At 43.2% G+C, this 27,835-nt stretch overlaps 1 protein-coding gene across 4 annotated transcripts in view; it reads right to left on the reverse strand.

Moving 5' to 3' along the window:
- The window catches only part of KIT (KIT proto-oncogene, receptor tyrosine kinase), a 90,361-nt gene extending 68,421 nt beyond the window's left edge, over positions 1-21,940 (reverse strand). Inside the window, exon 1 of one of the 4 annotated variants that reach the window (XM_043906740.1) lies at positions 21,723-21,940. In XM_043906740.1, the coding sequence (XP_043762675.1) occupies positions 21,723-21,789 (67 nt within the window). In that variant the 5' untranslated portion in view covers positions 21,790-21,940. The remainder of the gene's footprint in view (positions 1-21,722) is intronic. The other 3 variants (XM_043906738.1, XM_043906742.1, XM_043906741.1) reach the window with 3 other exon arrangements.
- Positions 21,941-27,835: the final 5,895 nt, after the last annotated feature.

Raw genomic sequence — 27,835 nt, forward strand, 5'->3', positions numbered from 1 at the left:
GGTGTCCCTCACAGTGGAGAATCTTTTCACCATTAACCTAGAAGTTTTATTATCAGTGCAGTATAGTTGGAGAAGTCTTGAGACTACTGGAAGAATAAAACTGAAATCCAGAGGCAGGAGACTTAAGCCCAAAACCTGAGAACACCAGAAAACTCCTGACTACATGGAACATTAAGTAGTAAGAGACCATCCAAAAGCCTCCATACCTACACTGAAACCAACCACCACCCAAGAGTCAATAAGTTCCAGAGCAAGACATAGGACGCAAATTCTCCAGCAACACAGGAACATAGCCCTGAGCGTCAACATACAGGCTGCCCAAAGTCACACCAAACACATAGACCCATCTCAAAACTCACTACTGGACACTCCATTGCACTCCAGAGAGAAGAAACCCAGTTCCACACACCAGAACACCGATGCAAGCTTCCCTAACCAGGAAACCTCGACAAGCCAATCGTCCAACCCCACCCACTGGGTAAAACCTCCACAATAAAAAGGAACCACAGACCTCCAGAATACAGAAAGCCCACTCCAGACACAGCAATCTAAACAAGATGAAAAGGCAGAGAAATACCCAACAGGTAAAGGAACATGAAAAATGCCCACCAAGCCAAACAAAAGAGGAGGAGATAGGGAATCTACCTGAAAAAGAATTTAGAATAATGATAATAAAAATGATCCAAAATCTTGAAAACAAAATGGAGTTACAGATAAATAGCCTGGAGACAAAGATTGAGAAGATGCAAGAAATGTTTAATAAAGACCTAGAAGATAAAAAATAAAATAAAATTAAATTAAATTTAAAAAAAAGACCTAGAAGAAATAAAAAAGAGACAATTAAAAATGAATAATGCAATACATGAGATCAAAAACACTCTGGAGGGAACCTAGAGTAGAATAAGGGAGACAGAAGATAGGATAAGTGAGGCAGAAGATAAAATGGTGGAAATAAATGAAGCAGAGAGGAAAAAAGAAAAAAGAATCAAAAGAAATGAGGACAACCTCAGGGACCTCTGGGACAATGTGAAACGCCCCAACATTCGAATCATAGGAGTCCCAGAAGAAGAAGACAAAAAGAAAGGCCATGAGAAAATACTCAAGGAGATAATGGCTGAAAACTTCCCTAAAATGGGGAAGGAAATAGCCACCCAAGTCCAAGAAACCCAGAGAGTCCCAAACAGGATAAACCCAAGGCAAAACACCCCAAGACACATATTAATCAAATTAACAAAGATCAAACACAAAGAACAAATATTAAAAGCAGCAAGGGAGAAACAACAAATAACACACAAAGGGATTCCCATAAGGATAACAGCTGATCTATCAAGAGAAACCCTTCATGCCAGAAGGGAATGGCAGGACATACTTAAAGTAATGAAAGAGAATAACCTACAACCTAGATTACTGTACCCAGCAAGGATCTCACTCAGATATGAAGGAGAATTCAAAAGCTTTACAGACAAGCAAAAGCTGAGAGAATTCAGCACCACCAAACCAGCTCTTCAACAAATGCTAAAGGATCTTCTCTAGACAGGAAATGCAGAAAGGCTGTATAAACGTGAACCCAAAACAACAAAGTAAATGGCAACGGGACCACACCTATCAATAATTACCTTAAATGTAAATGGGTTGAATGCCCCAACCAAAAGACAAAGACTGGCTGAACGGATACAAAAACAAGACCCCTATATATGCTGTCTACAAGAGACCCACCTCAAAACAAGAGACACATACAGACTAAAAGTGAAGGGCTGGAAAAAAATATTTCACGCAAACGGAGACCAAAAGAAAGCAGGAGTCGCAATACTCATATCAGATAAAATAGACTTTCAAATAAAGGATGTGAAAAGAGACAAAGAAGGACACTACATAATGATCAAAGGATCAATCAAAGAAGAAGATATAACAATTATAAATATATATGCACCCAACATAGGAGCACCGCAATATGTACGGCAAACGCTAACGAGTATGAAAGAAGAAATTAACAGTAACACAATAATAGTGGGAGACTTTAATACCCCACTCACAACTATGGACAGATCAACTAAACAGAAAATTAACAAGGAAACACAAACCTTAAATGACACGATGGACCAGCTAGACCTAATTGATATCTATAGGACATTTCACCCCAAAACAATCAACTTCACCTTTTTCTCAAGTGCACATGGAACCGTCTCCAGAATAGATCACATCCTGGGCCACAAATCTAGTCTTGGAAAATTCAAAAAAATTGAAATCATTCCAGTCACCTTTTCTGATCACAGTGCAGTAAGATTAGATCTCAATTACAGGAAAAAAATAGTTAAAAATTCAAACATATGGAGGCTAAATAACACGCTTCTGAATAACCAACAAATCATAGAAGAAATCAAAAAAGAAATCAAAATATGCATAGAAATGAATGAAAATGAAAACACAACAACCCAAAACCTATGGGACACTGTAAAAGCAGTGCTAAGGGGAAGGTTCATAGCATTACAGGCTTACCTCAAGAAACAAGAAAAAAGTCAAATAAATAACCTATCTCTATACCTAAAGCAACTAGAGAAGGAAGAAATGAAGAGCCCCAGGGTTAGTAGAAGGAAGGAAATCTTAAAAATTAGGGCAGAAATAAATGCAAAAGAAACTAAAGAGACCATAGCAAAAATCAACAAAGCTAAAAGCTGGTTTTTTGAAAAAATAAACAAAATTGATAAACCATGAGCAAGACTCATTAAGAAACAAAGGGAGAAGAACCAAATTAACAAAATTAGAAATGAAAATGGAGAGATCACAACAGACAACACTGAAATACAAAGGATCATAAGAGACTACTACCAGCAGCTCTATGCCAATAAAATGGACAACTTGGATGAAATGGACAAATTCTTAGAAAAGTGTAACTTTCCAAAACTGAACCAGGAAGAAATAGAAGATCTTAACAGAGCCATCACAAGCACGGAAATCGAAACTGTAATCAGAAATCTTCCAGCAAACAAAAGCCCAGGACCAGATGGCTTCACAGCTGAATTCTACCAAAAATTTAGAGAAGAGCTAACACCTATCTTACTCAAACTCTTCCAGAAAATTGCAGATGAAGGTAAACTTCCAAACTCATTCTATGAGGCCACCATCACCCTAATTCCAAAACCAGACATAGATGCCACAAAAAAAGAAAACTACAGGCCAATATCACTGATGAACATAGATGCAAAAATCCTTAACAAAATTCTAGCAAACAGAATCCAACAACATATTTAAAAAAAATCATACACCATGACCAAGTGGGCTTTATCCCAGGAATGCAAGGATTCTTTAATATCCGCAAATCAATCAATGTAATACACCACATTAACAAATTGAAAGATAAAAACCATATGATTATCTCAATAGATGCAGAGAAAGCCTTTGACAAAACTCAACACCCATTTATGACTAAAACTCTCCAGAAAGCAGGAATAGAAGGAACATACCTCAACATAATAAAAGCTATATATGACAAACCCACAGCAAGCATTACCCTCAATGGTGAAAAATTGCAAGCATTTCCCCTAAAATCAGGAACAAGACAAAGGTGCTCACTCTCACCACTACTATTCAACATAGTTTTGGAAGTGTTGGCCACAGCAATCAGAGCAGAAAAAGAAGTAAAAGGACTCCAGATAGGAAAAGAAGTGAAACTCTCGCTGTTTGCAGATGACATGATCCTCTACATAGAAAACCCTAAAGACTCTACCAGAAAATTACTAGAGCTAATCAATGAATATAGTAAAGTTGCAGGATATAAAATTAACACACAGAAATCCCTTGCATTCCTATACACTAACAATGAGAAAACAGAAAGAGAAATTAAGGAAACAATACCATTCACCATTGCAACAAAAAGAATAAAATACTTAGGAGTATATCTACCTGAAGAAACAAAAGACCTATACATAGAGAACTATAAAACACTGATGAAAGAAATCAAAGAGGACACAAACAGATGGAGAAATATACCATGTTCATGGATTGGAAGAATCAATATTGTCAAAATGGCTATACTACCCAAAGCAATCTATAGATTCAATGCAATCCCTATTAAGCTACCAACAGTATTTTTCACAGAACTAGAACAAATAATTTCACAATTTGTATGGAAATACAAAAAACCTCGAATAGCCAAAATAATCTTGAGAAAGAAGAATGGAACTGGAGGAATCAACCTGCCTGACTTCAGACTCTACTACAAAGCCACAGTCATCAAGACAGTATGGTACTGGCACAAAGACAGAAATATAGATCAATGGAACAGAATAGAAAGCCCAGAGATAAATCCACGAACCTATGGACACCTTATCTTTGACAAAGGAGGCAAGGATATACAATGGAAAAAAGACAACCTCTTTAACAAGTGGTGCTGGGAAAACTGGTCAACCACTTGTAAAAGAATGAAACTAGAACACCTTCTAACACCATACACAAAAATAAACTCAAAATGGATTAAAGATCTAAATGTAAGACCAGAGACTATAAAACTCCTAGAGGAGAACATAGGCAAAACACTCTCCGACATAAATCACAGCAGGATGCTCTATGACTCACCTCCCAGAATATTGGAAATAAAAGCAATAAACAAATGGGACCTAATGAAACTTAAAAGCTTTTGCACAACAAAGGAAACTATAAGTAAGGTGAAAAGACAGCCCTCAGATTGGGAGAAAATAATAGCAAATGAAGCAACAGACAAAGGATTAATCTCAAAAATATACAAGCAACTCCTGAAGCTCAATTCCAGACAAATAAATGACCCAATCAAAAAACGGGCCAAAGAACTAAACAGACATTTCTCCAAAGAAGACTTACAGAAGGCTAACAAACACATGAAAAGATGCTCAACATCACTCATTATCAGAGAAATGCAAATCAAAACCACAAGGAGGTACCATTACACGCCAGTCAGGATGGCTGCTATCCAAAAGTCTACAAGCAATAAATGCTGGAGAGGGTGTGGAGAAAAGGGAACCCTCTTACACTGTTGGTGGGAATGCAAACTAGTACAGCCACTATGGAGAACAGTGTGGAGATTCCTTAAAAAACTGGAAATAGAACTGCCATATGACCCAGCAATCCCACTCCTGGGCATACACACCGAGGAAACCAGATCTGAAAGAGACACATGCACCCCAATGTTCATCACAGCACTGTTTATAATAGCCAGGACATGGAAGCAGCCTAGATGCCCATCAGCAGACGAATGGATAAGGAAGCTGTGGTACATATACACCATGGAATATTACTCGGCCATTAAAAAGAATTCATTTGAATCAGTTCTAATGAGATGGATGAAACTGGAGCCCATTATACAGAGTGAAGTAAGCCAGAAAGATAAAGACCATTACAGCATACTAACACATATATATGGAATTTAGAAAGATGGTAATGATAACCCTATATGCAAAACAGAAAAAGAGACACAGAGTACAGAACAGACTTTTGGACTCTGTGGGAGAAGGCGAGGGTGGGATGTTTCGAGAGAATAGCATCGAAACATGTATATTATCTATATTGAAACAGATCACCAGCCCAGGTTGGATGCATGAGACAAGTGCTCGGGCCTGGTACACTGGGAAGACCCAGAGGGATCGGGTGGAGAGAGAGGTGGGAGGGGGGATTGGGATGGGGAATACATGTAACTCCATGGCTGATTCATGTCAGTGTGTGACAAAACTCACTGCAATGTTGTGGAGTGATTGGCCTCCAACTAGTGAGAATAAACGGAAAAAAACTAAGAAAAATGAAAGAAAAAAAAAATCACTTCAGAAATAAAGGGTAAATAAAAAGAACACAAGAGCAAATAAAATGAACAATGCCTCAAAAGAAGTAGAAGGAGGAAAATGTTTTAATTCTGTCAAATTATGAAGATATTAAAAGGATTTGAGAGAAAATGGTCAAAATAAAAGACAGGCAAAGAAGACCTAACATACACAAAACGGGAGCTCTAAAAGCCAAGATGAAGAATAGAGCCAACAGCAAAAGCTGCACTGTAGGCAAATTTAAATTTATAGTCGAGCCCAGATTCCCTGCATTGTCAGTGGATTCTTTACCATCTGAGCTACCAGGGAAGTAGCACATTATGTCCCTGGGGGGAGGGGGAAAAATCAACCCACAGCATCTAACACTACAGAACTACTAGACTTCAAAGAATAAAGGTAAAAAACAGTCCTTTGGGTATCTAGACAAATATATCAAGCTAAATACAAGGCAAAGAAAATCAGATTGCCAGCAGACTTTGACAACTCTTTATGGCAAAAGACAGTATAGTAAAATATTAAAGAACCTTGAGCAAAGAAAAGATGAGCCAAGGATTTATATCAAACAACCTGACTTTTAAGTATAAAAGGCAAAGGCTACAGACAAGCTTCTGTGAACATAATTCAGGAGCTACTTCCCATGAGTGCTTTCTGAGGTACGTTAGAGAATGAGCTACAGAAAACCAAAATTTCAGGAAAGACAAGACCTAAGCCCTGCTGGCAAGCATTAAATATACATTTACTTGCAGAACTAAGATTAAATGATGATTAAAAAAGGAGATAGCAGAATATGTGACTGCTATATATTGTGATAAAGCAATTTTGGTGCAGTTTCAGAAAAGTTAGGGGATGGAGGAGTATCTGCAAAGCAGAATATGCTTGCTGACTGCCTTATAGATAGTAATTGGGAGTACAAGAGTATCTCTTCAAATCCCAAGCTAGGAGAGAAAAGGGAAAGAACAGACTAGGAACTAATTTAAATGTTATTCACAGAAGGCATCCAATAAGAAATTGGGCCCAGAAAGAGTGAGCCAAGAATATTATATAAAGGTATCGGTATAAAGGCAACCATTAGAACAAAACCCAAAAATTTTGCAAGTACTCAACAGTATATCCAAAACAGGGAAAGAAAATAAAATTATAGAGGAACACACCATCTATTGATGTTATGTTGTTAAAAAAGAAACCAAACCTGAGTATAATCATACCTCTATGTGACAAGTTCACAGGAAATTCAGGGAACAGGACATGTTAAACAGCCCACAGGGATGCAGCAGCAGCATTTGGACTGTGGAAAACTGCACAGGACAAATCCTCAGTTTCTTCAGCAAACACTGGGGAAGACAGCCTACAAATTAGAAATGACTTAAAGGCCGCACCAGCCAACTGACAATGTGGCTCTTGTGCGGATTCTAGCAAAAGTTTATATATTCACCTATGTTTTCATATTTATTTTCAATAAAGGAAATGTAAATCCTGGATACTCAATGACATCGTGGAACTTCACTGATTTTGAAGGCTGTGACACTGGCATAGTCATGTCCAGAGAAGGGAATCTTTCTATTTTAGAACTACACACTGGAAACATTCACAAATGAATTTCTACAGTGCTTGAGATATGCTTCAAAATAATGGCAGGACAAGGTGGGATGGATTCCCTGGCAGTCCAGTGGTTAGGACACAGGCTTTCACTACCATGGACCAGGGTTCGATTCCTAGTCAGGGAACTAAGGATACCACAAGACACATGGCGTGGCCAGAAAAGGAAAACAAAATGGGAGGATGAAGTAAGGAAGAAAGCTGGTGCTGATCAACTGCTGAAGCTGGATGATGGGTATATGAGGGTTCGTTACATTTGTCTCCGTGTGTGAGATGGTCCCATAGTTATTATATATTTGCCTGTGTACATGCTATGCCAATTCAGTCATATCTGACTCTTGGTGACCCTACGGACTGTAGCCAACCAGGCTCCTCTGTCCAAAGAATTCTCTGTGCACATGCTATGCCAATTCATGTGACTCTTGGTGACCCTACAGACTGTAGCCAACCAGGCTCCTCTGTCCAAAGAATTCTCCAAGCAAGAGTTCTACAGCGGGTTGCCATGCCCTCCAGGGGATCTTCCCGACCCGGGGATAGAACCCACATCTCTTAACATCTCCTATATCAGCAGGTGGGTTCTTTACCACTAGCACCACCTGTGAAGTCGCAATATATAGACTTACATTTCTGTGTATTTTAAAGCTATATTTATATAGTTTTTAAAGTTATTGTGAGATCCAATTCCTCCATCTTGAAATAAAATGGCTGCTAATAAGTTTTCAAATAACCCAGGAAATAGCTGAGAAGTCACAGGCCCCTCTCCTGTTTCCTTCCTACCCTAGTCAACCGAGAGCAAACTTAAACAAAGTCTAATACATTTAGGCTCTGATGTTCTCACCCCAAACAACAGGTGCTAATGAATGATGATGACACTGGATTTTTATTTTATTTCTACTCTCAGCTTAGAAACACTAGTCTTCCGTCAAATCTAGACTAAGTGCTTTAAAGCAACTGATTTCGTAATTACTTAAGCGCCCGCACTTGTATACCTAAGGCTGTTGGTTTCATCAGAATTGTAACCTGACACTGTACCAAGCACCTGAGTTCCCACCTTAATGCGGTCATTAAGTAACCACAGCTGTAGTCACTGGGGATGCCTTCTCTTCCACACAAAACTCCTGAGAGTACCCCCGGCTGTCCCCAGACAGTCTTCATCGTGGATTCTTTCCCGAGGATAGACACTGTACCACCAAAGGCGGCACGGCCCCACTCCACGCCCAAGAGTGGAGAGAGGAAGGACTTCCCTGTCCTGTGTGCCGAGAGCATCCATGCTCACTGCGGGGAGTCCTCGATTCGAAGCAGGAGGGCTTATCACTTCATGGACCTCTGAAAGTTCATCCTAAGGCTCAAATGCAAAGAAGTCATCCTGTCCTCTCATCCAGGCTACTGCAGTAACAGTGGAGCGGAAACACCCTGCCCAGCATGAAACAGTGGCCACACTGTTATAGCTTCACCACGACCTGCGTGCTTTGTCAGACTCAAAGTGATAAATACATGTATCGTTAAAAACGGAAGGTGGTCAATCTCGACAAGAAAAAGATGAAAGAATGTGAAAAGGAGGTACAGAGCCTCCCGTCCTTGGAGACAGACTGGAGAGCATTCAGCCTGCCTCCCTGAAGCATCTCTCTCAGCTGTGAAAAACCATTCTGGTCCATTCTGAGAAAAAAATGGTTCCAAACCTACAGAAGGATGACGGACTTTTGGCACATTCAAGACTCCACGAACTCCTCAGAAGTGAAGACATTCCCTGGCATTGTGGACACTTCTGTCACCGACTTTGGTACATCCTTCATCAGTACAGTCTCATACCTGCTAGAGAGGCTGAAGTTACATGACAAGCTGGGAGGCTGGGATGTGCTCAGCCCTTTGAGGGCACCACAGAGGCAGACAGGACTCAAGAGACAAACATCTCACAAAGCTTCTACCGAGTTGCCGCGACCCTGTTCCCTCCCCACTCCCATCTCTATTTTGCCTCCTCTGGCCCCTCCTTCCCTGTGACCCCCAACCCTCGGAGAAATCTTGCGTTTCTTTACTTCCTTCTTTAATTGACCCTAATGCAAAATAGAAATATATCTAAATAAAGCTGCTTTCTCGCTAAGAGACCCTAGACTTTTTCTTTCTTCTGGGCTCTTTGTAAACCTGGCCTCATGAAAGGAAAAGAATTCACTAGAACATAAGCCCCAAAAGGACAAGGATCTTTGCCTCCTCATGGCTATGCCCTGCCACCGCATCAATAATTATTTGTAAACAAATCTATAAACTCCTGGTACATGTAGGGTCCATTGAAAAAAAAGATACTGAAGGAATGAAGAGAATGAAGCTGTAAACCTTAAGCACTAGAGCTTTATGCCCAGAGGTGCGGCTCCAAGATTCCCACATGGAGAGAGAAGCCATCTGCCCCTGCCTGGACTGTGCTCACCTGCCTGGACTGTGCCCACCTGCCTGGATTGTGCCCACCTGCCTGGATTGTGCTCACCTGCCTCACTGCAGGCTGCTCACTACCGGAGCACTTTCGGCATCCTGGCCAGCCTCTCCTGAGAAGGCACTCATTCTGAAACTAAAGTGATCATTTAAAATAATATCCCTTGAAAATGCTGGAATGGAAATTAGGCTACACATCAGATCTCCTTAAAAAATTCATAAACCCTTCTACATATGCTAGTTTATTTTAAACGGCTGGAAAGAAGGGTCCTTTTTCATGAAAGTGAGCTAGAAACTTGCCTACAATTTCCCTGTAGTAAATATACTAACTATTCTAAAATAACGAGAAAAACATTTAAACATCCCAATTAACTGTTTTCAAGTGGTGATTCTAATGATGTATTTTTAAAGCAAGGATCCTAGTTTAATTTGACTAATGACGAAAAGCCTAAAGCCTGTGCAGTTTTACCAGGCTGTTTCTTGAGATGAAAATCTTCCATCAGCCATTAAAAAAGAAATCTACATTGTGAAGAACATGATGGAAACACATTTTAACATTTTACAAACTATAAAACACACTTTAAAAGGAGCCACAGTCTTTCCAAGTAGAGTAATTCTCAATTTTTTAAGCCATTTTAGTCTTGTTTTCTTTAAAACATGTCCTAGCCAAGTAGAAAAACAGCCAAAAGCCACACAAAACCACTAATATTTTCCCCAGAAGTCAAATCTACATTAGATCTGTTTCTATAAATACTTCCCTTCCAATAAAACAGAGACATCAATTACCAAACCTGATAACGCCTCCTTTGTTCAAACCCTGCAAAGCAATTCCTCTGCTAAATCTGCATAGGCCATTATATTTAACTTACTGGCAGCCCTGATTGTTTTCAAGAATTTTAAAACTTTGAAATAATCTGAGTCACCTGGGGTAAAACCAAACGTTTTTGCTTCACTCAAGAACTTAAGAGATACAAAGGAAAAAGTAAGGACTTCTCCTCTTTTCATTTACCCTATTATTTTTTAATCCATTAGGTCAAGTACAAGGCATTCCCTGGAAAATACCATCACTCACATCTTTATCTCAAATCATAGTTCCACCTCTCACAAACAGCTACCTCCTCCCGGAGGATCACTGCTTTGGAAAGGGCAGTAACCAGCACCCCTCATTACCTTTGGAGACCAAAAGAAAGCAGGAGTCGCAATACTCATATCAGATAAAATAGACTTCAAAATAAAGGCTGTTTGAGACAAAGAAGGACACTACATAATGATCAAAGGATCAATCCAAGAAGAAGATATAACAATTATAAATATATATGCACCAACATAGGAACACCGCAATATGTAAGGCAAATGCTAACAAGAATGAAGGGGGAATTAAAAATAACACAATAATAGTGGGAGACTTTAATACCCCACTCACACCTATGGACAGATCAACTAAACAGAAAATTAACAAGGAAACACAAACTTTAAATGACACAATGGTCCAGCTAGACCTAACTGATATCTATAGGACATTTCACCCCAAAACAATCAATTTCACCTTTTTCTCAAGTGCACATGGAACCTTCTCCAGAATAGATCACATCCTGGGCCATAAATCTAGCCTTGGTAAATTCAAAAAAAAATTTAATTACGTTCTTAATACAGGACTAGGGAACCCAGAGCAGATCAGAATTCTTTTCAAGGCTTGAGGGTTTTACTTGCTGCTGGGGATTTTTTTGTTTGCTAAACAAATGAATTTATGCATATTTATGCATAAATTTATGTTGCATACCTGAGTTACCATTATAATAAATATTTAAAATTTGTTAATAAGTTAAGACTCAAAGATTATCTCTTGCTACTACCAGATGTTGAGCATACAAAACCTGTGATTTTGGCTGGGGGCGGGGGTGGGTAGGTAGGAAGGCAAGGGAGGGTAATCAGCCCTGGACTTAAAAGCAACTCCAAGTACACATCCATGGACCTACTCTGGATTCGCACTGTGCAGACTGTGTGTGTGTGTGTGTGTGTGTGTGTGTGTACACGCGCACGTGCGTGCACTGGGCATAGTGTATATGTGTGTGTTAGTTGCTCAGTTGTGTCTGACTCTTTGCGACTCCAGGTTCCTCTGTCCATGGGTTCCTCCAGGCAAGAATACTGGAGTGGGTTGCCATTTCCTCCTCCAGGGGATCTTCCCAACCCAGGGACTGAACCCAAATCTCTTCAGTCTCCTGCACTGGCAGGCAGGTTCTTTACTACTAGCGCCACCTGGGAAGCCCACAATATATGTAATACCATGCAAAAGTGAGATCTACACTCTTCCTAAAATTACTTCTCTGAGTAAGCACCTCCTTGACCAGATGACACTTATAAAAATCTCATCACATATGGCATTATAGGAAATACTGCAATTACCGAAGAAAAATCCAGATGCCCTAAAACTTATCCTCTCTCATATTCTGTTAGTCTCCACAGAGATCGTTTTCTACGGGAGTCTTTCAGCTAGCTGCCACCCTCTGCTTCCACTGTTCACACCCTCATCAATCGCCCCACTTCAAGGTTTAACTTGGTTTCCAAATCTCCCTTGCAATCAGCCATTCTACCTGAGTCCAATGCAATATGTGTCTTACTTAGCTTCTGGGCCCGAACTGTTACTTTAAGTCTTATAAATTTTACTACATTAGCATCTACCTAGCACTTCTGTTTCCATAGATTCCCGTTTCCTTCAAGGCAGGAAATCACAACTCAGAAATCTTCATGCATGACGACATGACAGGTGAAATGATGTAATCAACTAGAGACTGCTGAATTGCAGTTCCATTTCTACCACCTTCCCCTGCTGGATGGTCGGCTGATTTAACAACTGCCATTGAACCATGACCACCAAATGACCAAAGGGAAGGGGCAGATGCGAAGGGAAGTGAGAATGCTGGGCCAGCCCCAGAGCAAACAGTCCATCCCTGAGTAATCAAGGGGAAAGGGCTTCCTTCATCCTTACAGACCTCAGCCTGTGTGCAGCCTGGCTGACTGTGTCTCAGAATCACCAGTCGGTGGGGCAATCACAGCACAGCCATTCTTAGGGCAGGGCTAATTATGGCTGATTACAGATTACTCTAGACCTCCAACTTCCTTGTTTTTATTCTGGCCCTCAGCTTAAGCTATGGCACTGTACAATTCTTTCTGTGGTTATTTTCACCATCCCCACCTCCAATACATCAATCAATAATCCAGTTTTAGGTGCAAGTTCCTTACTGGCTACCTTCAATATAACCCAAAATTGCAAAGATCCTGTTAGTCTACCCAGAATTGATGAGAAACACTCCACTCCACAGCCACAGCAGTGAAGAGAGAAAAGGGGCTGGTTATTTTATTTAGCAAAGATTTCAGGTAGGCCCCTAAACAGTCATCATACCAACTGGGGGGCGCAGGACCTAACCATTTAAAGACGAAAATTACTTACTTGGCTTCTGTCATACCTGCAGCCAAGACCCTATAACTAGTTCTGGTAACACTAAAGTCTTTTCAACCCTTCCAATCAAAGGATTTTCCACATAAACAAAAAAACCTAACTTCCCTTCTGGGGCAATTCAAACTAGTCTTATTTAGTCACATTCTTCACTCATGTTCTGCAAATATTTGAAGACTGTCATTCACTAAACCTCCCTTTACCTTATCTTCTTCAGGCTTAATAAATCCAATTTCTTTAAGTTGCTTTCAAAGGGCCTATTTCCCAAAGCTTTAATCAACTCTATATCCTCTTCTATACCTAAAACATCCATTTTATTCTCTGAGAAAACCAATAAACATCCTTTTTTAATGGTCTAATGCAGAGAATAAATACAGAATTATCTTTCTGTCATCAATTTCTTTTCAGGAAAATTTACTTTTCATTACATGACTGGTACACAACACATAATTCTTTCTAATCCCCAAATCCTACTGCAACATTACAGAGCCATGTTCTGTTGACCTTTGGAGCTTAAGTTTTGTTTTTCACTTGGACCTGACCCTAAGAAGAATTTCATTTATAGCTATCGTAGTTTCTGTGAAATTGAGTTTCAAGAAAATGCAGCCTGTAAGTAACCAAAAAACAAACATAACATCACATGCCCTCTTTCAAAAGGGCTCATCCTCAGTTTTATTTCTGTTAATTCCATAGCACCCCCAGTTCTGTTACCACACCCACAGTAACTCCTGTTCCCCCTCCTCACTATCTCATCAGTGACTGGCAAATCCAAGATGCCTGTAAGTTGGCCAAGTGAATTAACCAAATCCGCCACCTTTATCTTGCCCTTATATCTAAAGTGTTTCTCTTTCTCTCCAGAGCATGCACCCCAACACCCAAGCGCTCAGTTCCTCATTCAAAGACCATCTAATCATCTAAAGAGTGTGACTGATGGACCCCTGCCCAGTTCCCCCAACATATAACGCTCAAAGGCTTAACCCCATTCTAACAGAGGCTCAGAAACTCTTTCTTAGATATTTGTACACCCATGTTCATAACAGCATTCTTCACAACAGCCAAAAGGGAGAAGCCAAGTGTTCACTGATGGATGAATGGATAAACAAACTGTGGCAGACACGTACGTGTACATGCACTGCCTTCCTTAAAAAGGAAGGAAATTCCAACGTACACCACCACATGGTGGTTTAGTCACCAAGTCATGTCTGACTCTTGCAACCCCATGGACTATAGCCCACCAGGCCCCTCTGTCCATGGAATTCTCCAGGCAAGAATACTGGAGTGGGTTGCCATTTCCTTCTGCAGGGGATCTTCCCAACCCAGGAACTGAACTAGACAGATTCTTTACTGACAGCTACAAGGGAAGCCCTGAAACTTGAAGACAGTATGCTAAATGAAATAAGCCAGTCACAAAGACAAGAGCTGAATGATTTCTCTTATGTGAGGTCCATAGAGCGTCACAATCATACAGACAGAAAGTAGAATGATGGTTGCCAGGGACTGATGGACTGTTTCATGGGTTGAGAGTGCTAGGTTTTTGTAAGATGGAAGTGTTTGATCCTAAATAAAAATGTGACGATAACACCACGGAGCTGTGCACCAAAGAATGTTCACGATGGTAAACTTTATGTGTATTTTACTAAAACTTAAACACACACACACACTCCTTAGTTTCAGCTGCCCACAGCAAGGGGGTGCCCAAGTTCTCGGAGCTGGCTGGGGAGTGTGCCCCAGGACAAAACGGTGAAGCAGACAGCCCTGGACTGGTGAGCAAAGCTGCGAGGGCCACTGCTGGGTCAAGTCTACCGTAGCCTTGACTACAAAAGCATTTTGCAGAATCTGGACCAAACCCAACACTAAAACAACCCTCCCGCGCCAATGATCCTTGAGGCTAACCAAAGTCCTCCTTTCCAGCCTCTTCCCTCCAATTCCTTACCCCAGTCCTAACATGAATTGAATCTTCAAATAAGTTCTTAATGTCTTGCTCCCTCTTTCAGGAGTTTTTTCCAATACAAGCCTCAACTACAGACACTCTGCCCTCCTTTAAAAGGTAGATCTTAGTGTCAAATATTATCTCCCATATGGACACTTTTACTGATCCCTGATCCCTATCACATGCCCACCAAGATGTAAACTCCTCTCCTTTGAAATACTGCCTGGGTACTCTGCACTTATGACACCAAATTCTACTTTGAATTGATGGTTCTGCTCTCACTTTTTTCCTCCACAGCCCAGGAGTCCACACGTACAGTACCTGCAAGGACCAAAGCATAGGGATTGATCATCCTTTGCTAAACTGAATCTGAAACACTGACTGAGCAGAGCTCTATACACGTGCTGGAGAAGAGGCCAGAGTCTAAACTATACTGGCTGAGCACTGCTGTGTCCAGCAGTGGGGGCAATGGACAAGCCCAGCCTGGTCCTTCAACAGCTGGAGAAGAACCTTGTACAGTCATGGAGGAACCCCTCCCTCTCGAGGCTTTCAATGCCACTTTACAAGGCATAGGGTTCAGGGACCCTCTGTGAGCTACACTTATTATTCACAGTGAGAAAATGGCCATCTACAGAACCTTCCTCTCCGAAACTTTTATCCAGAAAGCTGCACCCCCTTTTGTAGAAAGCAGCTATGAATAAGGTTAAACATAGAACCAGGGAGAGAACACAACGCTAACGGAATCTTAAAACAAACAAACAAACAAAAAACAAAACAGACATTAAATGGATCAGCTTCAGGACTTCCCTGGGGGTCCAGTGGTGAAGACTCCATGCTTTCACTGCAGCGGGTGCAGGTTCTATCTTTGGTCAGAGAACTAAGATCCCGCATACCTCTCCATGAGGTCAAAAAATATATATAAAAGTAAGAAAATTACAATAAATGGATAAACTTCATCTTGATCTGGGCTTCCCTGGTGGCTCAGATGGTAAAGAATTTGCCTGCAATGCAGGAGACTCGGGTTCAATCCCTGGGTCGGGAAGATTCCTTGGAGAAAGGAATGGCAACCCACTGCAGTATTCCTGCCCCATTCCAGTATTTCTGGAGAATCCCATGGACAGTGGAGCCCGGTGGGCTACAGACCATGGGGTCCCAAGAGTTGGACCCAACTAACACTAACTCATCTTGATTAATACCAAGACAAACCCCTCTATGTAACCTGGTTTTAAACCATTTCTAAATTTCTTTCCCAAGAGACAAAGCTGAAAAAGAAACATTAAAATCAGCCTGATGGTGGAGTTCCCATGCTTTCCCTGTAAGGGACGCTATGCAAAATGTGTTTTGTGCATAATCTAATTTTCTCCTTCCAGTAGCCCTATGCCATCATTCCCATTTTACGGGTGAGGAAATGAAGCTTGAGCGAGGTGAAGGGTCTCATCCCAAGTCACAGAGCTGGCAAGAGGTAGAACTGGATTAAAAAAAAAGAGAGAGAATTGGATAAAAACCCAGCTTGTCAATTTCAGAGCCCAAGCTCTTAACTGGTATGCCACATGCCCTGAATAGCAATTTCGCATAAACTTTAAAGTTCAAAAAAGCCTTAAAAACATACCTGTCAGAAAGGTATGCAGCCAAAGATATCTAGCGAAATCATTTCATAACTAAAAGGTAAGCACTAAGGCTAACACATAAGATGAATGGAAAAAATTAGGAGTGATAAATATTTTCACTGGAGAAATCGGTTTTTTTCCTCCTGAGGAAAAAATAGTCCAAGATCTGTTCAATCTCTAAGACTAGTGACTCCCAACTGTTATGTCAAAAGCTATGTAAAATTCAAGACAAAAATTAAAGTTTATTTCATTTTAAAAGTTGTCAAAAACAAACAAAAAAAAAAGTTGTCAAAAATCTGTTGGTATCTGCATGCAAGGGTTATAAAGAGAAATAGTCAAATGCTACACACTTATGAAGTTTCTTCATTTGTTAGGTGGCTATCCCATCCCAGACCCTACACCAAGTATTTTTACAAGAATTTGTTTCTAATCTTTAAAGTAATCATATTAGAGCAGGCATTAATTCCATTTTACGGATAGCAATAATTTCTAATTTATAGATAATAATTATGTATTAAACTTGACATGTATTGAATATGTACCATGAGTGTGCCAGGCATCACCATGCTAAAAACTTTATATGTAGCCACATACTTACTGACAGAGAGGTTAAGTAATTTTCCCAACGTCACACAGCTAAAACTAGGATGACAGAGGGAAGCTCAGCAAGAGTAAGCAATTCGTTCCACGGTCACAAAGCTGTCAGTCATGGAGTCGGCAGACTAAGACAAAGCTGTCTTTCATTCCTTAGGCCTGTGCTCCTTCCACCAGGTACCTGCAATATCCTACCTGTGCTCACTGGAGCCCAAGGCTAAATGCCTAAAAGCCTGACTGGCAGGAGAGAGGGACTGTCTAGAACAACAGGAAGAGATGAGGTCCCATGTAAAGAGGCAATTTTCAATTCTTCAAGAGAATTGAGAAATCTAGATTTTGATACAAATTCTCCATATTTTAAATACTTCCCCAGTGTTTTCCAAAAACAGCATCATGTGAGCCAAACAAAGCACATCCAAGTAAGGGCTATCGTTTTACAATTAAGTGTCTGAAGTCAAAAAATGGGCCATCTCAAGTCCAAAATGTCAGAAACCAGAGCTGCTAAGCCAGGCTTATTCATAAGTCCTCTCTACTTTCAACAATGATTTATACTGAATTCGCTCTATATCCAAACTTTTACCTCTGGTAACTCCCTTGAAGGCCCTCTTCACTCTGGATTTACAGCCATGAAAATATCCAAGTTAGAGACCACGTGTGAAATTTTGCATGCCTAAGGTTTCTTCAAATGTCTTTCAGTGCCTGTTTTTAAAAAGACACCAAACACGAACACGGTAACATTTAGCACACTTCCCTAGCCTGTCGGCTGTTAAACTAAATTCATTCTGGAAAATACTGCCGCAGCCTTGACCATTGCCTTGAGGGGTTCCCGCATTGCAGTCCAGCTTCAAGAATTCCGCTCAGGACACCACGGCTCATTTCCTGGTATCCTTTAATCAGCTGGGGAGACTTCAGGAAATGAGTCAAAATCCTAAGACCAACTTTTAGCGGCCGTCAACAACAGCAGCAAAATCCATCACCACAACATCTGTACATAAACGTGCTCCAAGGGAAGCCCACAGAATAACTTGGCACACCATTTGTTTGGGAGAGAGAAAGGTTTTGGGTGGTGAACTGCATTATAACTCACGGTGCTCATCCAGGGTAAATGGCCAATGGTGTTATCCATCGCTGGGGGTTTTCTCTCTCACAAGTTCCCCACAAGTATACAATGCAAAGACCATTTTTTTTTTTTTTAATACAGTGGGGAAGGAAAAAAATTTCAACTAACTTGCATCATCATTTTAGAGACAGCACGTCTTCATTGTGGAGGGATTCTAACTGGAACAGGGCAGTTCCCACCTAAAGCCCTCAAGCTGTGTCCTTCCGTCGTGTCCAGCTCTTCTCGACCCCATGGACTGGAGCCCGCCAGGCTGCTCTGCTCATGGGACTCTCCAGGCAGGAATACTGGAGAGGGTGCCCTCATACCCAGCATCCAAAGGGGAGCTATCGTACATATATATCATACATACCCCTGGGGAGCTATCACTGAATGATTCCCCCTTCGATGAAACTTCCCTCAAATTGAGAACTCTAGTTCAGACACCCTGTGACAGGCAATTCAAGGTCTTTTTTCATCAACATTGGGAAGGTAATAATCTTGACCAGCCTATATTCCCAGAACCTCCAACAATGCCTAGCATACAATATGTAATAGTTTCAAAAAAAAAATCTCACTTTATAACCAATTGAGAAATCATGTGAAAGTATATACACCTGGGCAGATGGGGCCACTCTCAGGCTTTACCACTGATTATTGTGGGAACTGGCTTATTCTCAGCCAGTTTCTCCAGCTTTGGTATGGATGGTAACAGGACTACCTCCAGGGCTTATCGAGAGGACTGGAAATTTCAGGCAATGGACCCCAGAACGGGATCTGGCACTAATGTGAAATTTAAGGTACACTAGAAAAACGTGTTGCAGTAACACAGCATGAGTGATTTATAAAGTCTTAAGGAAAAAAATGTGTGGATGGGTGGGAGAGACCAGAGAGGGCATAAATGAATTATCTGGGTTTCCTGTATAAGACCGTCATGTTATTTCCAGCAGGATAATAATCCAGAATGTTCTGCGTCCAGCTGCTGAGAATGACTCTAGCCTCACATCTGCAGGAACGAGGACAGGGTATGATTCACTATTCCTTGCAGGTTCATCCTGCTGGGTACAGGAGTTGTAAACATTGCAAGGGGTGGGGGGCGGAAATGGAGGATCCTGCAGAGTGGGCACCTCCTAGCCCTCAAAGGGAAACTGTAGGCAAGCATGTGGATTGGAGAGAACACACACCTCGCTGCTTTAACCAGAGTCAGATGAGCAGGGTATCACCAAGGAGTCTCTGTGACCAGGAGAGGCAGTGGAATTTCAAGGAGGCGGGAAGGATTCAGGGAAAGAGTTCAGAAGTATAGAGTCTATGCTCACGACACTGAAAGAGGAGAATTTGGGACCCAAAGGATCCTTCATGGTGCAGACCCCTCACTACCCTGTGGAGGAACGTGCGCTCCCCTGAATTTAAGGGACTGGCACAATGGCAGGCAGCCAATAAAAGCTGAGAAAAGAATCGGAAAGGCAGCAGGAGCCTTTGTCACTACACCACACTGCCCCCCAGGAGCCAGACCTTAAAATCCCCTTTGCCAAAACATTCTCTAGGATGGAGCAGGCTAATTCTGAGGAAGAAGGAAGCTATTCATTTAATTTTCTAAAAAATGGGAAACAGTCGGTGTGGTGGTTCTTGTGCCCCCATCGGGTCCAGTGCACATGTCTTAAATGAAATTAAAATATCAAGGCACCAAGATGTAAGGGACCAAACATCTCATTTGAAGCTTAGGCAGTCAAATGAGCCACCGGAATCCGGCCACCCGTTCATGATCCTTCCTACCTCTCTTCCCCACAGGAAAGCCCTCACAATGCCTTAAGATTGTATGCGAAAACTAACCAGCAGTCAGAAAACTGACGAGACAGCTCCACAATAGTTGATAGCGATGCTTCCTCTGGAGCCCCCGAATTCCAGCTCAGACTCACTTTCTACCCTAACATCATCAAGTTAGCCTTACGGGTTAAAAAAAAAAAAAAAAATGACGTGGGAAACAGCAGAGCTTCAGGGGGTTAGCTGGGCGACTTGCACCCGTTTGCGCACCAGCGACACCCAGAAAAAGAGGGGGCAGGAATGTGATTGAGGGCTTCCAGGAGCCTGCAAATCCTCCTCCTCCACCTGAAGACCCAAGTTCCCGCGCAGATATAACCGATTTTCACAACAGCTTTAAAATTTTTTAAGTAAGATTTGCAGAAAGTTCCATTCCGTCTCCCACCCCCCACCTCGGGCAGCCGTTAAGTCAGTCACGCGAGAGGGTGTGTTGCGAGTCTCAATATTCCCAAGGGAAACGGACCTGCGAATGGAGGTCGCAGACACCGAGTGAGGGGCTGGCAGAGCCCCGTCAGCCTGGCCGGGCACTCTGGCCGGGCGTGGGCGGCGGCCGGGGTCGGGGACCGCAATGTCTGGGCGCGCCATCCCTGTCTCCCCCGGGAGCAGGCAGCAAACGCAGCCACCAGCCGCTCCGAGGCGCGTTGCAGGAAAAGAAACGGCACGCGGCAGAAAGGGGCGAGCCTCGGGCACGGATGTACAAAAGCCAAGTCTGCAACCTAGCGGCTGCTTTCCACACCCCTGCCCAAGTTGTCTCCGGAGCCGCACCTCCAGGTTCGCGGCCACAGAGCCGCACGCTCCCCTCTGCTGAAAGCAAAACCGGGGGACCCGAGGACGCCGCAGCCTTCGACTCCGGTCCAGCGTGGCGCCTGGAGCAGAGGAGGCAGCGGGTGCGTCCCCAGCTCTGGGGCACAAAGAGCGCCGCGGTTTGGAAAGCAGCCGCAGCAAAGAAAAGGCTCTCCTCCAACTTCGCCCTCGGCGCGGCTGAGAACCCGCGGGCCGGTTCTCACGCACAACTTTTAACAAAAGGAAGCAACGGCCGCGCCTCGGCCGGCGGAGATAACGCGCTGCGTGAGAACTCCCTCTCCGCCCGCCTCTGACCCCGCTCAGCTCGCCCTCCTCACAAAAGCAGCCCTGAACTCACACGCAACCCGCTGCCCTCAGCCTAAGCCCCTCGCCGCCCGCCTTCCTGGAAGACCCGCAGCTCAGCGCCCCCACCACCGGCTGCCGAGGGCTCCCGGCGCAGGTGAGCAAGGCAGGGCGCAGGAGAGTCCCGGGGCCGCCCCGAATCTTCCCGAGGCTGAAACGCACCGGCAGCAGAGGGGCCCGCAGCCCCCTCTCCCCAGCCACCCCAACGTATTCGGACCCTCACGGGGCACAGCTGCGCCGGGGGGGCGCGGTCCGAGTACCCGCAACGCCCTCCCACCTGTCTGGACGCGGAGCAGGAGCAGCAGAACGAAGAGGAAATCCCAGGCGCCGCGAGCGCCTCTCATCGCGGTGGCTGCGCTGGGACCGGAGCTCTGTTCCACGTTCCGGCTCTCGCCCGAGTGCCGCGAGCGCGGCAAAGCCGAGCCCCCAGAGCCGCGAGCGCCGAGCCGCGGCCCCTCCTCCCAGCGCCCTCCCCCTGCGTGACGGCCACGCCCCTTCTGCGCGCCCCTCCTCGCCTCCCCTCCCTCCCTCCGGCCTGGGTCTCGCTCCCGGGCGGCGGCGTCTGACCCCTGTTCCTGCGAGGTGCTGAGCCCGGGGGACTGAGCCCGCGGGGAGTGGTTGGGCACGTCGGCCCTCGCCCCGCGCCCACGACCCCAGAGCCCATACATCTCTCCACCTCTCCGCCCCGGTGATGTTCCCGGACGAGAGTGGTGTTGCCCGCCGCGCGCTTTGTGAAGCTGGGCACCGCGCGCACATCAGGGGATCGGCCCGCCACCTGGCAGATGCTCCCCAGACAATAAAGGTCCGCCACCGCCCCTCGAGCAAGCTCCCGAAGGCGGAGGCCGGACGGCGCTGGTGGTGGAGGGGCGCGGGGAACAGGAATTTGGGGGGGGGGGTGCGGAATTGGGCCCCGACATTCTCCTGTATTTCTGTTGTTCGAGGGGACCAAGCGTGGCGCCAGGAGCTGCGGTAGAAGGCTGAGCCCAGGCGTAGGTAATTTTTAAAGCCGTTTCTGCACCTGCTCCTCGACCTGTAAAAACACCGTTGGTTTCTATTGGTCGGCTTGGCCGCTGCCGAGACCTTTCTGGAGACTGGGGCTTTGGGGTAGGGAGGGGCCTTGTGAAGTTTACTCTTCGAGCTTGAGTTTTTAAACCCATTTGCGCCAAAGTTCTTGTACTAAAAGCCCTCTGAGCGTCTTTTTTTTTTTTCCCCCTTGTACTGTTTCTGTGCCTCTCTATCAGAAGGTATTACAAGGGTGGGGGTTCTTGTGTTCCTCCTAGCCTGCAGCCAGAGCAGAACAATAGTAAAATGATCCTCTTAAGCCAAGTTTTTCACGGCCTAGGAAGTGCTTTACCCAAGGAAACAACAGTATCTGTGTAGGGTTTTATAGTTCCTCCTTATGCTGAATGTTATTTCATGCTCACAATAACAGCTTTGTGAGGTAGGTAGAGCAGATAGGTTTATTATTTCAGTTCTAAAAGTGGCCCAAGATCACACAGTTAAAAGAGGGGAGACCCAGCCATTATAAGATTGACTCCAGGTATGATGAGTCTTCCCTCTGCATTCTGAAAAATCAGTAAGACACCTCTCCATTCTCTTCAGAATGGAAAATAAATGGAAAGTGCCCATAAGAAAGAGCTGTGGAATAATTTAGATGCATTTAGACTCTTCTCTAAAGTAGCAGCCAAAATTTATCATTAACCAGTTCTTCTCCCCTTATTTCATACTGAAAGCTCCCTTGTTCCATGTTGGTAGGACCTAAACTGGTTTAAGAAATGTAACTTTTTTTTTTTTAAACCATAATTGTCATACCAATGAATAGTAACATTAACAGGAACCATAAAATATGGGGGGTGTTGCAAAACCACAAAGGAGCAAACATTAAATCGGGGGCTGAGGCAAGAGGATAACATACATTCTTTACAAGTAACTGCAGTTGGACCTCCAGTATAATTAGCAAATATCTGTAAATCATTAGAATTATTAGTGAAAAGGAAAACGTAAGGAGAGGGCAAGCAAGCTAATGCAGAGAAAAAGAAAAGGAAAGTGAAGTCGCTCAGTCGTGTCCGACTCTTTGCGACCAGGTGGACTGTAGCCCACCAGTCTCCTCTGTCCATGGGATTCTCCAGGCAAGAATACTGGAGTGGGTTGCCATTTCCTTCTCCAAAGAAATGTAGCTTTTAAAGTTAGCTAATCACTTAAAAATTATCACTACTCAATCAATATGGATATATGACCACCTCTCTTTAAATATATTTATTCATTCAGTAAGCACGGAAGTGTCTATGGAGAGCAAGGAGGAACTAGGCACTGGGAGGACCATTGTTCATAGAAGGTGTGGGCACCCTGCCACAATCCTTAGAGTCAAGTGTGGGAACCCACAGTCCGATGTCCTAGCAAAAGTTCAAGTCACACAGCTATGGGATGACTGAAATTCAAAGGGTACTGTACTCAGGGCCATCAGACCACATCTTTTTCTGAAAATGACAGAGATAAAAGGTACCACTCAGAGCAATGATAAGTTTCTGATATCTTGATTTATTTCTAAAATCATTTCATAGTGGGGAGAAAAATCACTATGTGTTAAAATATCAACATTATGCCTGAGAGAGAAAATTTACGATTTTCTTCTTCAATCAACTGATATTGGAGAAGAAAACAAGTCTTCAGAAGATTGGATGAAAAGAGACCATGTTGCAATTTAATTCTAGGCAGGAAACTTCTATCCAGGAAAAAAAAAAAAAACAATAGAGAATTATACAATGCTGGACTATCATTCATGTTCTCCATTCAAAAACACCTATGAGCATCTAGGTAAGCATATGCTACAAAAACCGATAAGATGGTGTCTCTTCCTAGAGGATTCTCATTCCAGGTGGGAAAACAGATACCCTAGTAAGAAACTATAATATCTGTTAACAGGGGCCGTGTTCAGCCTGTATGTACCCAGGATGGCCATATTGGTTGGGATAATATTGAAATCTTTCTGTACTCATTGAGAAAAACAAAAAACTACTTCCCTAAACACCTTCTCATCCCAACTCCCCTTAAGAACACCCCAAATCTCCCCAGATCTAGCAATTAAAGGTTTAAGGCCAGGCATGGCAGAGAACCACCAATCCTAGTGCCTTTAGGGCTATTAGCTATTTTTCATAATACCCTCTGCTAGCTCTGTCCTAAAAGGAGGCATGTAGAAGGTGCTATGAGTGAAATGCCAGTGGAATGCACTGTTTTAGATCGTGTCCAGTAGAAACATTTACAATAATGGAAATATTTTATATCTCAGGGGATGATGTGTGGGACCAGTTCGGTACTATTTTGTGGTAGCCCTTGCACCCTTTCATGAGTTATACTTTATATATTTTTATTGTTTTCATAATTGTATTAGAGCTCTTGATTGCAAGTTGTAGAAACTCAACTCAAACTGACTTATGCAAACAAAAATATGTAAAACCTATTAGCTCAGATAACTGGAAAGTCCAGGGATGATGATGTTCCAGGCTTTCCTAGGTCTAAGAGCTCAGTCATCAGAAGTTGAAGATGTGTTTGTATATGTACACACACATGCATTCTTCTTCATCTCCATCCTTTAGCAATGCTTCCCTGTATTACTTTCCTGACTTCATATGCAGCTCTAGACTTACAGCTCATTGCAGATGCAAGCAGAGCGTTTCTGCCCTCAGGAACATCTCCTACAAAAGTGCTGACTTGGCTTAAGTCACATGCTCATCTAGAACCAGTCACTGAAACCAGACAGATGGAACATAAGGATCAGCCCGGCCTGGGTCACATGCCCAGGCCTGAGTCACATGCCTATCCCTGGAGCCAGGGTTAGGGGCCCACTTCATCCACATCGCAAGGCTTCAGAATGTGGAGGGCTGTGTTCTCAAAGGAAAACTGAGAAGGAATGTTGCTGCACAAAGAGACCAGAAAGGTTCGCTATAGCCTCACACAGCCCAAATCTGTAATTTCAAATTTTTTTTTTTTATTTCTGATTGTAAAAGTAAAGATGCTTATTGTAGAAAATTTAGAAAATACCAAAAATTATAATGAATGAAACAAAACAACAATCCCCCAAGGTATAATTACTGAAGAGTTCATTTTGTTATGTTTCTTTTGAATCTTCCTTCTCTGTTTATTCTAACTTTTTTTTTCATTATATGGTTTAAGATTTTACAATATTTGGTAGGTTTCTATCTAGCTTTTTCACTAATCATAACACAAGCATTGTCCCAAATCATTATCAATTCTTTGGAAACATACCATATAATGGTAACATAATGTTCAGTCAACCCTATATATGTACCATAATTCTGGACGTTTCATCATTCCTCTATTTTTTCCAGTTTTTTTCCTATCATAAATTACTTGGTGATGATCTTGGTGAATAAAACGTCCCTGCCTCTGATCACTTATTTAGGATGGATTCCCATAGATGGAATTACTACATCGAGGGGACAGTCATTTTCAAGTTTGCTCCTTGATAGTCACTATTTTTCCAGTCATGATTTGAAAGTCCATCAAATGGGAGAAACGAGTGTATGATCATTATTGGTAGACTGTTTTCGCGATAATGCTCACAGTTAGTGAGGACAAAAGAGGATGATGTGTGCTCTTAGGACAAGCTTTCATGCAGTGTTTATTGAACACCTGTGTGCCGAGTGTGCTCTATTTGGTGCTAGGAATGTGGAGTTGGACAAGACACAGATGCTGTCCTCATGGGATTTGCAGAGAAAGAAGAGGGACACATCAGGGGCTCAAAGATGAAATCAATATACGTGCTCTAACAGAAGTCTGCACAGGGTGATTTTGAATGCAGAGGAGACCCTTGATCATATTGTACAGTGGCCTCATGAAGCTCCCACAAAGAGTTGGCAGATTCTGAGGCATGCAGAAGAGAGGAGGGCCAAGAGGGAGAGGGAGGAAGCAGGCATGCAAGGGGCTGGAGGCAGGAACCAGCATGAGGCAGATGGACCACTCTGTACTTCATCACAGCACAGCTGTAGGGCATCAGGGCCTCACAGGAATGGGAGACCACAGAGATAAACAAGGATCATTCCTGCCAAGAACCATGGACTTCATCCTCTGATGGAGAATGAAGCTATGAAGAGTCACTGCAGGACTGATCTGGGGCCGGATGTGATTCAGATTTACATTTTGGAAAGAGAGTGGGAAGACTCAGTGAAGGGTAAATGAAAAGGAGCCAAAACTTGAGAAAATTGCCAGGAGCCTGATGTGGTGATCCACAAGAAGAGTGGTGAACTGGATTAAGTTAATGGAGGTGAGAATGGTGAGAAAGGGTGAAAAAGAAATGCTGAGCAGAACTTAGACCTTGATCCCCAACTGTGCTGTGGAAGGGGAGTGGAGAGAGGGACGGATTTCTGATGTCAGTTCCAACGTGCTTCCCTTCAGCAAGACACAGAAGCAGGCTTGTAATGGAATGTGAAGGATGTGGAGACGGGCCTGGTGGGCGTGAGGTGCTCATGGATGCCGTGTAAGCTAGACGTGCAGTCCTGGAGCTCAGCATGGGTCCTGGCCATAGGGAAGTGGCGGCGGCCAAGGGTTTGGATAAGCTCACCCCTTATCCTATGGAGTGTCCCCCGTGAGGAAAACAGGGGGCTGATGTCATACCTAGGGAAACGCCCACATTTAGGGGATAAGCAGAAAAAGGTCTCACAAAGGATCCTGATAGCAAGGGTCAGAAAGGCAAACAGAGAAAGCTATGGCTCAAGGAGATTTCACGGGCATGGGCGTGTTCAGGTGTTGCCTATCTCTTAAGCAGGTCAAATAAGATAGAAATGCATCTTGTTGCCTTGTAAACATAATAGGAAATGGCAACACTTAGCAAGTTCCAAATTCTTTATGTTGATGGAAACTAACCCATTTCAACCTCACAGTAACTCTACCAGGTAGGTACTCTTGGTACCCCCCAGTTTATAGATGAGGAAACTGAGGCTCAAGAAAGTTAAGTAACTTACATTAAATTTACACCAGGATTCGAACACTTGGCAGGCTGATTCCATCATCCTGGTACTTAATTCCTGTGATAATTCACTACCCTACTTAACCTCAAGGTTATTGGTGACTAAATCCATACTCTTGCACTCAGACACACACCTATACACACACACTCACACACACAGAGTTTGTGACACCAGAATTTAGGCTGCAGTGGGTTGAGTGATACATTCAGGGTGAAGAGATGGAGCCTAGGATTTATTGCTAGACACATTTTCAAGAAATTGAGTGGTATAAAAAAAGGAGGGGATGGGGCAAAGGACCACAGGGAGATTGGGAAGCCTTGAGCAGTTTGTAGGGTGAGGTGAGAACACCGGAAGAGGGAGATTTGTAAGATCCAGCTGGCAGGAAAGGGGAGATGAAAACAGAATC

Source organism: Cervus elaphus, chromosome 6 (assembly GCF_910594005.1).
Source record: "Cervus elaphus chromosome 6, mCerEla1.1, whole genome shotgun sequence".
NCBI lineage: Eukaryota > Metazoa > Chordata > Mammalia > Artiodactyla > Cervidae > Cervus > Cervus elaphus.